The sequence below is a fragment of the Gorilla gorilla genome, chromosome 17 (assembly GCF_029281585.2).
Source record: "Gorilla gorilla gorilla isolate KB3781 chromosome 17, NHGRI_mGorGor1-v2.1_pri, whole genome shotgun sequence".
NCBI lineage: Eukaryota > Metazoa > Chordata > Mammalia > Primates > Hominidae > Gorilla > Gorilla gorilla.
In genome coordinates this window covers 51,019,246-51,034,286 of record NC_073241.2, presented here as the reverse complement: position 1 = coordinate 51,034,286, position 15,041 = coordinate 51,019,246, and the positions used below count along the sequence as shown (strand labels likewise).

At 38.7% G+C, this 15,041-nt stretch overlaps 1 protein-coding gene across 1 annotated transcript in view; it reads right to left on the bottom strand.

Annotated features, from left to right (window-relative positions):
* The window catches only part of MIB1 (MIB E3 ubiquitin protein ligase 1), a 131,659-nt gene that overhangs the window by 90,570 nt on the left and 26,048 nt on the right, over window positions 1-15,041 (bottom strand). The window contains exons 3-6 of the mRNA XM_004059232.5: window positions 12,464-12,593; window positions 7,484-7,588; window positions 3,046-3,112; window positions 1,531-1,735 (exon numbers count right to left, since the gene is read on the bottom strand). Of these exons, the coding sequence (XP_004059280.1) occupies window positions 1,531-1,735; window positions 3,046-3,112; window positions 7,484-7,588; window positions 12,464-12,593 (507 nt within the window). The remainder of the gene's footprint in view (window positions 1-1,530; window positions 1,736-3,045; window positions 3,113-7,483; window positions 7,589-12,463; window positions 12,594-15,041) is intronic.

Here is a 15,041-nt window from a genome sequence, read left to right as displayed (position 1 = left end):
GCTTTTATTGGCCAGTCGAGGTGGCTCAAGCCCCCAGCACTTTGGGAGGTCAAAGTGGGAGGATCACTTGAGGCCAGGGGTTCAGCGCCAGCCTGGGCAATATGGCAAGACCCTATCTCTACTATAAAAAAAGTTTTCAATTTAAATTTTTAAAAAGAGAAAAAAAGAAAATGGCTTTTCGGATGCTGACAAGAACACACGAAAAGGGGAACACCTGTAGACTGTTGGTGGGACTGTAAATTAGTACAGCCACTATGGGAAACAGTATGGAGGTTCCTCAAAAAACTAAAAACAGAACTACCATACGATCCAGTAATCCCATTGCTGGGTATATATATCCAAAAGAAAGAATATCAGTATGTCAAAGAGAGATTTGTACTCCCATGTTTACTGCAGCACTATCCACAACAGCCAAGACATGAAATCAACCTAAGTGTTCATAAATAGATTGAAAGGATAAAGAAAATGTGGGCCAGGTATGGTGGTTCATTCCTGCAGTCCCAACACTTTGGGAGGCCAAGGGAGAAACATCACTTGAGACCAGGAGTTCAGGACCTGCATGGGCAATACAATGAGACCCCTTCTCTAAAAATAGAATAGAATAGGAGGTACATATACCCAAAGGAATATTACTCAGCTATAAAAAGAATGAAATCCTGTCATCTGCAGCAACATGAATGGAACTGGAGGTCATTATGTTAAGTGAAATAAGCCAGACACAGAAAGACAAATACCACATGTTCTCACTCATATGAGGAGATGTAAAATGTGGATCTCATGGAGATAGAAAGTTGACTGGTGGTTACCAGAGGCTGGGAACAGTAGGAGAAAGGGGGGGATGAGAGAGATGGTAAATGCATACAAGACTACAGCTAGATACAGGGAAAAAAATCTAATGTTTGATAGTACAGTTGGGCGACTATAGTTAACAACTTGTATAGTACAGAACAGCTGGGGAGAGGAATTGGAATGTTCCCAGTGTAAAGAAGGGGTGATGTTAATACTGATGGTTGCCCCAATTGCCTGTTTGATCATTACACATTGTATGCATGGATAAAAATATCACATGTATCCCAAAATATGTACACCTCTCGTGTATCAATAAAAACAAAAAATAAGAGATGACCCTGGAGATATGCACCAAAGGAGTTTTAATGTAAAACCCTTCCTATTCAGGGTAGACTGATATAGTCCATTACGAACACAGAACTTTTAAGCTGTATTCAGACCTAATAGTGATATAATGTATTCTCCTCTTGAAGGAAAAAGTGTACAGAACACTGTATCATAAACATCCTCATATAAATTCACATACACACACAAGACACACACACACACACACACACACACACACGTAATTCTTATCATTTGTTTCTCTCCACCTAACCAATATATATTCTGGATTTTTACTTACCATCTAAAAGCTAGCTTTAATGAGTATTTGGTTGTATCACTTTATTTGCTTTCTCTAAGACTTTTCTCTATATTAGTTTTATTTGTCATTGTCAAAAATTGAGAGATATCACCCACCTATTGCCACTTGGATACTGTACTACAATGTCATGATCTTCATCAATGCCACAAACAGTTCCAGTTGTAGTTAAAGTCTCAAACATTCCATCAGTCCATCCTCCATGACCATGCTGCAAAGACTGTACAATTTCGAGGTCGAGATCTATATTTACCAGGTCACCAATCTGCAATCCACCAGGATTCCTGTTGCCATTCTGCTCACCTGTAATTTCAGAGGCAATTGAATAAAGGGAGAAAAAAACCTCACAACAACAGGCAGCTGCATTATCTTTAAATAACATGTAGATATTTTAGTTTCAGGTACCATCTAGTTTTAAGAGGTCTTGAGAATTCCCTATAAGTATAAAATTTTAGAACTAGAAAGCTTTTTTAAAAAAAAGAAAAAAGCCAAACAGACTCAAAAATTGAAATAATATGAGTTATAACAAAGACTGAGTAAAAGTAGAGTCTATAAAAGACTATTCAACCTTATATCAGAACACAAAGTTCCAGGTGTTGAAAATACTCACTTTTATGCCTGGATAACTTACTATCACTGCATTAGAACCACAATAACTAACTAGAGCATATGAATGAAAGCCCTGGAATTATTTTTTCCATTAAGTGCTTAGTACTATCTTATTTTAACAAATGGTTCCTGTGATTCTTGCCCTAAAGAGCTTTTTAAAATATGTCAAAGCTTATTCCCTAGATTATTTTCAAAAGCTAGTTCTGAGATGAATTCATGATCATGAAACACTATACTGAGATCCAAAATATGCATGTTGATTTTGCATTTTTCTTATGAAAGCAAAACACAAAACAAGAAAGCTTGTTTTGTGAAAGCAAGATAGATGAGCTCATTAAAAAACGTAAATTTTTTTATGCATTCTCCTTTTTTAAAAAAAAATTAAGGTATACTGCAAAAAAACAGCACTTTTTGCGACAAAGGCAAGTCAAATGATTTGGAAGGAGAAACACAGTTCACATGAGAAAGAAAACCATTCAGAGAATAAAGATCAGGAGAGTGTGGTAAATGTTCATCCAGGCAACAATAAATCTACAAAATGAAGGTAGTTTTGGTTTTCTTGTTCCCTTTTTTTTATTTTAATGATACATGAAATTATATATATTATCTTAATCTTGGAGCTGTACTTAGGAAGACAATTTGACAAAAATTCTAAGGAATTTTTAAGCACAAAAGTGTCAAATCCTATTCTCAATAGTGTATAACATACAATTGTTGTAATCTAATGCAAAATTTTTCAACAATATAATTTACAGTTAAAACATAAAAGTTTCAAATGTATATTATGACATAAATGGCCAATGAATTCTCAAGACTTGACAACTCTGAGTCCAAATAAAGCATAATAAAAGAAAAAATACTTTAAGACCAAAGGAAAGCCAAAAAATTCTTTCTCTAAGTAACTTTAGTGGTAATTAACTTTTCTAACATCCAATTTAAGCATTTTACTGATTCCACGAACTCTGACCCATTATTTAGTAATACTCTCTAATCTTCTCACTCACCTAGCACAGGGCAGTGATCTCTGTAGAAAGAACCTCCCTTGGCATCCTGGACACATTTCAGATCAGACTAAGAAGAAAAGAAACCAGAAAAATCACCCATGAAACTTCAAATATGGCTCAATATCTGAAACAGGCAAAAATATTCATTCAGAACATACCCAAAACAGAAATCAAGAATAGTCTAGGTCAACAATCACACTAAACACTGCTTTCAAAAGTACTTGTAAAAACTAGAAACCTGATCTTCAGATAGGTCATATTTTATTTACTTTTAGCATTCTTTTAAAGCTCAAAATTAGAATGTCTGAATCTGGCTGGACATGTTGGCTCACGCCTGTAATCCTAGGACTTTGGGAGGCCAAGATGGGCGGATCACTTGAGGTCAGGAGTTCAAAACCAGCCTGGCCAACATGGTGAAACCCCGTCTCCACTAAAAATACAAAAAAATTGGCCGTGTGTGCTGCTGGACACCTGTAATCCCAGATGCTCAGGAGGTGGAGGCAGGAGAATCACTTGAACCCGGGAGGCAGAGGTTGCAGTGAGCTGAGGTCATGCCACTGTACTCCAGCCCGGGCAACAGAGCAAGGAGACACTGTCTCAAAAAATAAATAAATAAAATAAAATGTCTGAATCTTATTACATTAGACTAAAACGCTTATAATTAATAAATAATTATAATAGTTTGAAAAACACATGTTAAAAAAGGACAACAAATATCTATTACTGGAAATGTGCACAGCACATTCTTTTTTGTGTGTGTGTGACAGAGTCTTGCTCTGTTGCCCAGGCTGGAGTAAAGTGACTCACTGCAACCTCCGCCTCCTGGGTTCAAGCGATTCTTGTGCCTCAGTCACCTGAGCAACTGGGTATTACAGGCATGCACCACCACGCCTGGCTAATTTTTGCATTTTTAGTACAGACAGGGTTTCACCACGTTGGCCAGGCTGGTCTCAAACTCCTGGTTTCAAGTAATCCACCCACCTCAGCCTCCCAAAGTGCTGGGATTACTGGCATAAGCCACCACGCCGGGCCAGCACATTCCATTTTAAAGATACTTTTACCAAAAACAAACCAAAACCTGGAAATTATTCAAAACTAATAGCCAATACAAAGTAGAAAATAACAAAACCAAATACAGTCTTTTGATTCCTTGTCCAGCTAATTTTCCTATTTACATCAATTTTTTTTTTTTGAGATGGAGTCTCGCTCTGTCACCCAGGCTGGAGTGCAGTGGCGGGATCTCGGCTCACTGCAACCTCCACCTCCTGGGTTCAAGCAATTCTCCTGCCTCTGCCTCCCCAGTAGCTGGGAACACAGGCATATGCCACCACACCCAACTAATATTTGTATTTTTACGAGGTTTCACCATGCTGGCCAGGCTGGTCTCGAACGCCTGACCTCAAGTGACCTGCCCACCTCAGCCTCCCAAAGTGCTGGGATTACAAGCGTGAGCCACTGCACCCGGCCTTACATCAACTTTAGTCCTTACTTCGCCATAACCCGGTTAACTAACATTCCTTCTCACTTATCTTTTACAAGAAAACAAATTACTAAGTATCTGAATGGGGGAGGTAGCTGTGGTATAATTAAAAGTACAGAAAATGTGGGCTTAGAGGAAGAACCTTGTGTATACTGTGAAAATTTAGATGTGGATTTACTTAAAAGTGCCTAATAGTACAGGTGTATATAGTAGATGATTAGAACATCTTACCCTATCAAGGAAAGGAGCTCCTCTAATACATATGCACATGTGCACCTGCATGCATGCACATGCATGTGCACACACGCACACTCACACAGTACCCAACTCTTTTATAGCATCTTTTACTGTCACTGAATCCTGGCCAAAGAGACACAGGTGTCAAATTGGTTTTTTGGGATTTTTTTTTTTTTTGAGACAGGGTCTCTCTCTGTTGCCCAGGCTGGAGTGCAATGGCACGATCACGGCTCACTGCAGCCTCGACCTCCTAGGGCTCAAGTGATCCTTCCACTTCCACCTCAGCCTCTCAAGTAACTGCGATTACAGGTGCAAACCACCATACCCAGCTAACTTTTTTTATTGTTTGTTGAGACGTAGTTTTGCCACATTGCCCAGGTTGGTCTCAAACTCCTGGACTCAAGTGATCTACCTGCTTCAGCCTCCCATGGTGCTGGGATTACAGGTGTGGGCCACCCCTCCCGGCTGTCAAATTGTTTTAATATACTACTCTACCCCAGCAATTTTACTTCTAGGAATCTATCCTAAGGAAATATACCAATAAGGTACAAAGGCATATACACAAGGATGCTTACTGACACACTGCTTGAAGCAGTAGGGGAAACAAAATCCAACACAGGTACCCATCAAGAGAAATCTCATTAAATAAATAATGGCACAACAACATACTCGGCCATCAATCTATATAAATACCACTCATTTAAGTACCTGAGCACATATAGCACATAGGCTTCATTTGAAGAAAATTAACAATCAGTTGGAATCCTAAAAAATTGACAATTTAAAAACAGGCAGAGGCATGAAGAAAATGAAAAGCTGATAATCACTGCTATATACAATAATAAAAATTGGCAACTAAAGTATTTGTTTAAATTCACATGGCTGGCTTTTAATATATAAGTGGCATAAATTGGTCAGCTGTAGTAGCTCATGCTAGTAGTCTCAGCATTTTGGAAGGCCAAGGTGGGGGATCGCTTGGAACTCAGGAGTTCAAAACCAGTGTGGACAATATAGCAAGACCCTATTTCTACTAAAAATTTTTTAATATTAGTTGGGCATGGTGGCACACGCCTACAGTCCTAGCTACTCCAGAGGTTGAGGTGGGAGGTTTGTTTGAGCCCAGGAGTTCAGGACTTCAGTGAACTATGATTGCACCACTGCACTCCAGCTTGAGTGACAGAGCAAGACCCTGTCTCTAAAAATAAATAAGGCCAGGCGTGGTGGCTCGCGCCTGTAATCCCAGCACTTTGGGAGGCCGAGACAGGTGGATCACGAGGTCAGGAGATCAAGACCATCCTGGCTAACACAGTGAAATCCCGTCTCTACTAAAAATGCAAAAAATGAGCCGGGCGTGGTGGTGGGCGCCTATAGTCCCAGCTACTAGGAAGGCTGAGGCAGGAGAACGGCATGAACCTGGGAGGTGGAGCTAGCAGTGAGCCAAGATCAGGCCACTGTGCTCCAGCCTGGGCGACAGAACGAGACTGTGTCTCAAAAAATAAATAAATAAATAAATAAATAAAATGGAAATAAATTAAGGGGACACTGGGATACTTTCTCCATTCATTCAGGCCACTGCACTCCAGCCTGGGTGACACAGCGAGACTCTATCTCAAAAAATAAATAAATAAATATAAAAAATAAATAAATAAATGGAAATAAATTAAGGGGACACTGGGATACTTCCTCCATTCCTAACAAGAACATAGACAGTTGATTTTAAAAAAGGAAATGTAAAGAATTCTTTGAATACGGAATGTATTCAAAATGAAAATGATGTGAAAGGCATTAATATTTTGGCATTTATTTATTATATATTATACTCTATACATTAAATAGCAAGATCAACTTTTTTTGAGATACAGTCTCACTCCATTACCTAGGCTGGAATACAATGGTGTGATCTCAGCTCATTGAAAGCTCTGCACCCCCACCCTCGTGGTTCAGGTGATTCTCGTGCCTCAGCCTCCCAAATAGCTGGAATTACAGGCACATGCCATCAAACCCGGCTAATTTTTGTATTTTAGTAAAGACAGGGTTTCACCATGTTGGCCAGTGTGATCTCAAACTCCTGACTTCAAGTGATCCACCCACCTGGGCCTCCCAAAGTGCTGAGATTACAGGCGTGAGCCACCGCGCCCAGCCAAGATCAGCGCTTGAACAATGGTCCATGAAATACAAAAACATAGGACAACTCATTGAATAAACCTCCATTATTTTTCTAAACACTTAAGTAATTCAAGGTGTTTCTAAGTCAATCATTTTCAATTATCAACACTATACTTCAAAAAAATACCAAGGGGTGGAGAGGAATCTCCTAAAAAATAATTTTAATATTTGTTGTAATTTATACTTTTATATAAGCTACCAGAGCACAGAATACAAATATATCACAAAACCTCATTATAATACTGTCTTCCAGGTCCATCCATGCCAAGGAATGGTCTTACAGATGATTCCCAATCTTTTTGATAGATTTTCGTAAATAAACCCCCTGGACTTACACCGAAAATGGGTCACCTCTACACAACCAATATATAGTAAGGTACTCAAACATTAAACTAAAGGCAAATCATATTTACTATTAAATAGTTTAGAGAAACATAGTAAAAACCTAAAGGTTCTGACAAAGGGAGATGACAAAGGAAAAATAATAAAAGAGCAGTAAGAGCTATTCACCCATCGAACATTTTCTTTCACCTGCTATGGCTCTTCACTACTTACCATGCCCTCAAAGCCAACTCTGTAAAGGTTCTTAGCACCGTTATCCCAGAGGACATATGCTGCGCTATGTGGGCTTGATGCACTCCAGTCCTGGATTTCTGTTACCTAACAGAATAGTTTTTGAGAAAAGAAGTTTTTTAAAGGGGAGGGAAGAGCTTAGTTCTTTTAATTATTACATTTAAATCTTAAAAATCATTTCATCTAGCAACCTGTGTAACAGGATCATGAAAAATACTTATTTGCCAAATATGTCACTCCTAACATAGTTAAATTATCATTAGAGCCATATTTTTCCAGAATTATAAGGTAATTTCTAAAACCACTGTAGAAATTTTTAAATCAAGAGGCTTGGAGATTACAGTGACAGATTATCAGAAAATAGAATTTGATAGAAAATTTAAAATATTTTTATTCTTAAAGGGATTCCTTTAAGAACAGTTTTTTGTTTTTTGGTTTTTGGTTTTGAGATGGAATCTCGCTCTTGTCGCCCGGGCTGGAGTGCAGTGGTGCGATCCCGGCTCAATGCAACCTCCGCCTCCCGGGTTCAAGCTTCTCCTGCCTCAGCCTCCTGAGTAGCTGAGATTACAGGTGCCTGTCACCACGCCTGTCTAATTTTTGTACTTTTAGTAGAGATGGGGTTTCACCATGTTGGCCAGGCTGGTCTCGAACTCCTGACCTCAGGTGATCTGCCCGTCTAGGCCTCCCAAAGTGCTGGGATTACAGGTGTGAGCCACTACGCCCGGCAAGAACAGTATATTCTTTTAAGCCCATTACTCAATATGAAATTTAAAATCTCTGTAAAATACCCAAAATGATTCAAGATAAACCTTTTTGGTCAACTAAAAATTAACAAGCACAAAGCTCTTGAAGAGCCTTGGTGGCAATGTTCAAGTAGGTCTTGAGTTGCTTTTGCTCCTCCAACAGTATCCTGCAGTTGCAGGCCACCTAAGCTAAAATGGCATGCCTACCATGGAAACCCAGACACCATCTCCAAGCCCCACACCCAACTAGTCTGATTCTTGAATTCACTGGATTAAAAAATATATATATATACTGGGGTTGCCATTGCTTTAAGGCCTAGAATCACATACAGGTTGAGTTTACTTATCTGAAATGCTTAGGACAAGAAATGTTTTAGATTTCAAATTTTTTCAGATTTTGAAATATTTGCACTGTACTTAGAGCAGCCCAAATCCAAAAATCTGAAATTCTAAATGCTCCAATGAGCATTTCCTTTGAGCACCATGTCAGTGCTCAAGAAGTTTCATATTTTGGAGTATTTCAGGTTTCAGATTTTTTTATTTGGAATGTTCAACCTGTACACAAAAATGACAAACAGCATTAAACTTGGACCTTCTCAAGTAAACCTGACTACAGCAAAGAGTGGGAAGCTGCACATATGCAATTCAGATTACTCTTCTCCATCTTGATACTTACAATCACAGCCATCCTTCATAGTTACTTAGAATGACAGGCTGAAGTATAACTTTCAAGGTATACACTTAAAAACTATTACTTTAAATAAGATATATAATGATCATTCTTTTTCATCCTGTACTAAAGAAATAGTTTTGTAAGCCAGGTATTTCATGATGTATTTGTGGAAATAAAAAGGTTTTATGTTTAAGATCTAATGAATCACTTGAAACATATTTTAAGTTGTTAGTAATTTAGTCCATTTATTCTTTTAAATTTTGAAATACATTACACATTATAAAATACAGCATATGTAAATTTTTTTTTTTTGCTCTCGTCACCCAGGCTGGAGTGCAATGGCACGATCTCGGCTCACCGCAACCTCCGCCTCCCCGGTTCAAGTGGTTCTCCTGCCTCAGCCTCCCAAGTAGCTGGGATTACAGGTGCCCACCACCACGCCCGGCTAATTTTCATATTTTTTTTTTAAGTAGAGATGGGGTTTCACCATGTTGGCCAGGCTGGTCTCAAACTCCTGATCTTGTGATCTGCTTACCTCAGCCTCCCAAAGCATATGTAAACTTTAAGGAATAAAAAAAAAACTGAATACCCATGTAATTATTACCCAACCTAAGAAAAAAAACAGAACCAGTACTTTTCAAGTCCCCTATGTCCATCTCATCAATCCCATCCTCCTGCCTTCCATTAGAGGTAACTACCATCCTGAAGTTAAGAGTCCACCATTTACCTTAATTTGCTTTATGATTCCTGCTCAACTAACCACTATATAACCTTCTAAAGTAACAGTTTCTAGCACTCGAAGGTAAAACACGCAATCTGTAGCAAAAAGTTCCTTCTGATTCTAATATATTCAGATTCAACTTCATTTGTTTTAAAAAATGTGATGCTATATTAAGTCTGTATTTTATAGGATGAGTAAAAAAGCATTTGGCTAGCTAAAAAACAAAGACAAATTTTAAATCAAATTTACTTTAAATTTCAAATTACTTGAAATAGAAGTAAGTTCATTAGTCAAGCTCCAAATCATTAAATGAAATTCCTTCATTTGTTAATATGACTTGATTTATTATTGAGGGGGAAACAAAGTGTAAGGCATAAGAAAATAACTACAGTAATTTCACATGCAAGGAACAGCTGTTAAAACCATTAGGTATAATGTTGCCAAGAAACTCTGTAAAGGATACATCTGACAAAATTTGCACCTGTTCATCAATCTTAACATCACTAATAGCAGAATAATCAGACTTTATGTGCCCCTTTATGTGATACAATAGAAAATACACAGCATCACATATGAAGTATGTTTGCCAAAATAAAATTGAAACTGAATCTATCTAATCAAGCCTCTAGATCTAACAACTAATTTATAGGAAATACAAAGATTAAAAGAACAAGTTAAAGAAGTTAAAGAATACTATAAAGAATCAATTGGCCAAATAGAATCTGGTTTCTTCAACAAATAAATGGTATTTTTTTAAGTTAATAATTGTTGAAGTTGGGTATGAGTGCATGGGAATTTATTATACTATACTTTCTACTCAAGTGTATGTCTGAAATACTCCATAATAAAGAGCTTAAAAAAAAACAAATATGATCTAGTATACTTAATCATATTTGTAAAACAAACAGCTTTAAAAGACTAACACGTATAGCGAGACTTAAAAAGCCCTTTAAGAATAGGCTGGGCGCGGTGGCTCATGCCTGTAATCCCAGCACTTTGGGAGGCAGAGGCAGGAGGATCACTTGAACCCAGGAGTTCGAGACCAGCCTGGGCAACACAGCAAGACTCCATCTCTAATATATATTAAAAAAACAAAAAGGAAGAATACACTACATACAATTAACGTGGGTTACATCAGGGGAGTGGGATAAAGCATCCAGCACTGAAGGGGAAAAAGGGATGTTAACTTTCTTCATTCACATACATAGGCCAAAACAAAAAAGTCAGACAACAGAATTTACATTTGGTCTTAAACAATGTGCTTAACAATGTTACTCTAAAGATTTATTTTATAAAGTTCCCTCACTTGGAGTCACATGTACAAGATGGTTTCATTTCTTTTTCTTCATTTTGTTCTTTTCGTTTGTCTGTTTTGAGATGGAGTCTCACTCTGTCACCCAGGGTGGAGTGCAGTGGCACAATCTTGGCTCACTGCTACCTCTGCCTCCCAGGTTCAAGTGATTCTCCTGCCTCAGCCTCCCTAGTAGCTGGGACTATAGGCATGTACCACCATGCCTGGCTAATTTTTGCATTTTTAGTGGAGACAGGGTCTCACCATGTTGGCCAGGTTAGTCTCAAACTCCTGACCTCAAATGATCCACCCGCCTCAGCCTCCCAAAGTGCTGGGATTACAGGCGTGAGCCACCATGCCTGGCCCTCATTTTGTTCTTAAAACACAACATGTGTTAAATCAAAGCAAACCAAAAATATAACAGAATGACTCAAAGCCTCAAGAATGCCTTCCTTTATCCCAAAAAAGTGCCAATACAGCAAAAAACAGGAAGTTCCATTTATGTGGCTTCAAACAGCAAATGCCTTCAAAAGCTGATGAGGAAAGATGACTTCCAGCCCCCTCTGACCACATAATTAACTATGAGGAAAAATACACAGTCAATTAAAATTTGACTTCTCACATACTCTTTCAAAAGAAGTTACTAGAATGTGTGTCCTACCAAAAGAGACAGTAAGCTAAGTAAGATATCTAATGGGATACAGAAAACATGAGATCCAGCCAGGAAAAGAGGCAAAGCCATCTTTGTTAATCACAGGGCTTCAAAGGGAGCTTCCAGGATGACTGCTGGGCACCAGGCATGGAAGGTGACCCGTCCAGATTGCAGCCGTGTAATATGTGGTGGCCAAACAAGTTGAAAGCTCTTATCCCTACTGCCACTGTACCGTTTTTATTCAACTGTGGATACACTGCCCAAGTGAGCCTGACTCATGTTCTCCAAGTGTACTTGGCTTATTTGGACTATGTAATGATGACATTCCCACTCTCCTCTTCACCCCCATTCCCTGCCACCTAGATCAGCTGAGGTCTCTCATTTCACCACACAGAATATTCTGCTTTGACCTACTCCTAAAACTCTGAGCCCGCTATGCTATCTGCAAAGGATAACAGAGGTAGGTGGGCTCGATAACAGCATAATTGCCCACTGCGCCTCAGAAACAGGTCTTTGAGGGAAGAGAATATAAAACAAGTCAATTCAAATGAAATTTGAATAGCAGGAAAGTTGAGGACATGAGATACTGCTTAGGGAGGGACTGGCCCAAATGAGTTCAGAAAAGCATGCTAGGTAACAAAATGACAATATGAAACCTGAAGGTGGGAAGGTAAAACCCACCTAATGACCCTCTAAGGAACATCAATGCTTACAAAAAGCAAGAACAATCTTTTTACTTCCAGAGAAAAAAGAAATCAAGATTTTAAAAACTGTTACTGGCATAGAAAACAATGGACCAAGAAATTCATTTATAGTAGTAATAAAAAGGTTCTGAACATATAATACTCTAGAATACATAATGAATTCAGAAAAACACTGTACCTTTCCCCTACGTCCATTTCCTCCATCTTGATCTTCCCACTGCCAGTCCACTCCTCGCACCACTCTGGCACCTGCAAAGATTCCTCTGGCTGTAATCTTCTTAGATTTCCTACGAGACTCTAACAGAACCCTAAAAATAAAATTATTTATTTTCAAGTTTATATAAAAATAGGTTAACAATAATTTACTTTTTAAAACAAAATTATAAAAATGTTATTTTGAAAGTAAAAAGATTCTTCATTGTTCTGGTTACTACCATAATAGCATGATACAGGAATACCTTTTATATTCCACAGGTGATCATGATGATGGCAGTAGTAGCTGTAATAATAATCACAGCTAACTTTTACTAAGCTTTTATTATATAATATGTAAAAGCACTTGCATAGGAGTAAAGTGTGTTATACTCCTTAAGAGAAAGTTACCGCTATATTATCCACTTTATAAATGAGGAAACTGAGTCTCAAAGAAGTAATGTGCCCAAGGCCACAAAAGTTAAAATGTAATGGACTCCACATATGATCCTAGTCTAAGCATTTCAGGGTATCAGGGTATCACTATACTCTTCATTATTGTAGAGGTGGCAAACTCAAATCGCTATAGCTTCTAGGTGAGTAATGACAGCCCAAGAAAGACAGCACTACAATGGCAAATGGCACTTGACCTCAGACTTGGGAAGATAACAGGAAATGGCAGGGACTTTGGTTGACTCAAAAGCATCATCAGTCTAAAAGGTCCAGTCTAAAGGGCTCCATTGCTTCAACAAACTGTTGCCAAGAACAAACGTAAGCCCAGTATTGATAGTCTTCTGTATTGGTGGGGGTGGTGGGGGGAGCAGGGTGTTCTACGAATCCATCAACAGATTTTTGTGTGAAATCACCTGTTTTTAAAAACTAGCCATTATTCTGACCAGGCATGGTGGCTCACGCCTGTAATCCCAGCACTGTGGGAGGCCAAGGCGGGTGGATCATGAGGTCAGGAGATCGAGACCATCCTGACTAACACGGTGAAACCCTGTCTCTACTAAAAATACAAAAAATTAGCTGGGCGTGGTGGTGGGCGCCTGTAGTCCCAGCTACTCGGGAGGCTGAGGCAGGAGAATGGTGTGAACCTGGGAGGCGGAGGTTACAGTGAGCCAACATTGCACCACTGCACTCCAGCCTGGGCAACAGAGAGAGACTCCATTTCAAAAAAAAAAAAAAATAGCCATTATTCAAAAATTTAAGAGTACTGTATTGATATGATTTGGCTGTGTCCCCGCCCAAATCTCATCTTGAACTGTAGTTTCCATAATTCCCACATGTCGAGGGAGGGACCCAGTGGGAGGTAACTTAATCATGCGGGCGGTTACCTCCATGCTGTTCTCTTGATAGTGAGTTCTCACGAGACCTGATGATTTTAATAAGGGGCTTTCCCCCTTTTTTGCTCAGCACTTCTCCTTGCTGCTGCCATGTGAAGAAGGAAGGGCGTGTTTGCCTCCCCTTCCACCATGATTATAAGTTTCCTGAGGCCTCTCCAGCAATGCTGAACTATGAGTCAATTAAACCTCTTTCCTTTATAAATTACCCAGTCTCGGGTATTTCTTCATAGCAGTATGAAAATGGATTAATATATGTATGTATCGGTAAAATACATCTGTGGTCTGGATTTTACCTACACTAACCTGTTCTCACAGTACTACATACTTACAGAAGATTATGAACCTTGATAAAGATTCTATACTCAAGTATCTGGTCCAGCTTGGTTCTCCAAGACCATGTATCCCTATTGTTCTACATCTTTCTCATTCACATAATCAGAAAGGTTTGGAGATTTTTGTTTTGTTTTCCTAATTTTATTTGATTGTTCTAATCTTTTCATTTATTTACTTATTTTAATAGAGATGAGGTCTTACTATGCTGTCCAGGGTGGTCTTGAACGCATGGCGTCAAGTAATCCTCCCACCTCAGGCTTCCCAAAGTGCTAGAATTAAAGGCACGAGCCACCTGCCCAGCCTTATTCATTTTTACAATGTCTTTATTATTCCTTAATTTTAATTGCAAACAAAAGACAAAAATAACCAACTTGTTCAAAATTACTCAGTTAATAAGTGGCACGATTATGATCTACGCCAAGAGAGTATGACTCCAAAATCTATTTATCTACTCCTACTCCTAGCTGCCTCCCTATGACTGCCTGGATTCTCGCTCCTTTGCAGTATCTGTACCTACCTGAGAAGATCCCATTACCTAAAACTCCGCACCCATTAACAATGAATACTCCTCTCTCATTGCTCCTAAGACACTTAATACATATCTCTAACACAGTCTAAAACATCACATGATAATCACTGACTCATTATTTCCTTTAATTTGTAAACTCCTTAAGAATACTATGTGTCTTATTTATCTTCTAGTGTCCATAAACATAGTAGATGCTGTATAGTCCTAATAAATGCCTACTGACTCAATCAATGAGCCCTACCATTCATCTGATATCAATTAACAGACTAGAAGGCATAGTGAGAAGAAAACAATTGGTATCTTTTTGGATACCCTTGTATTTCCAAATGTGCAGTAGTGCTAACCCTCTAAGCCAG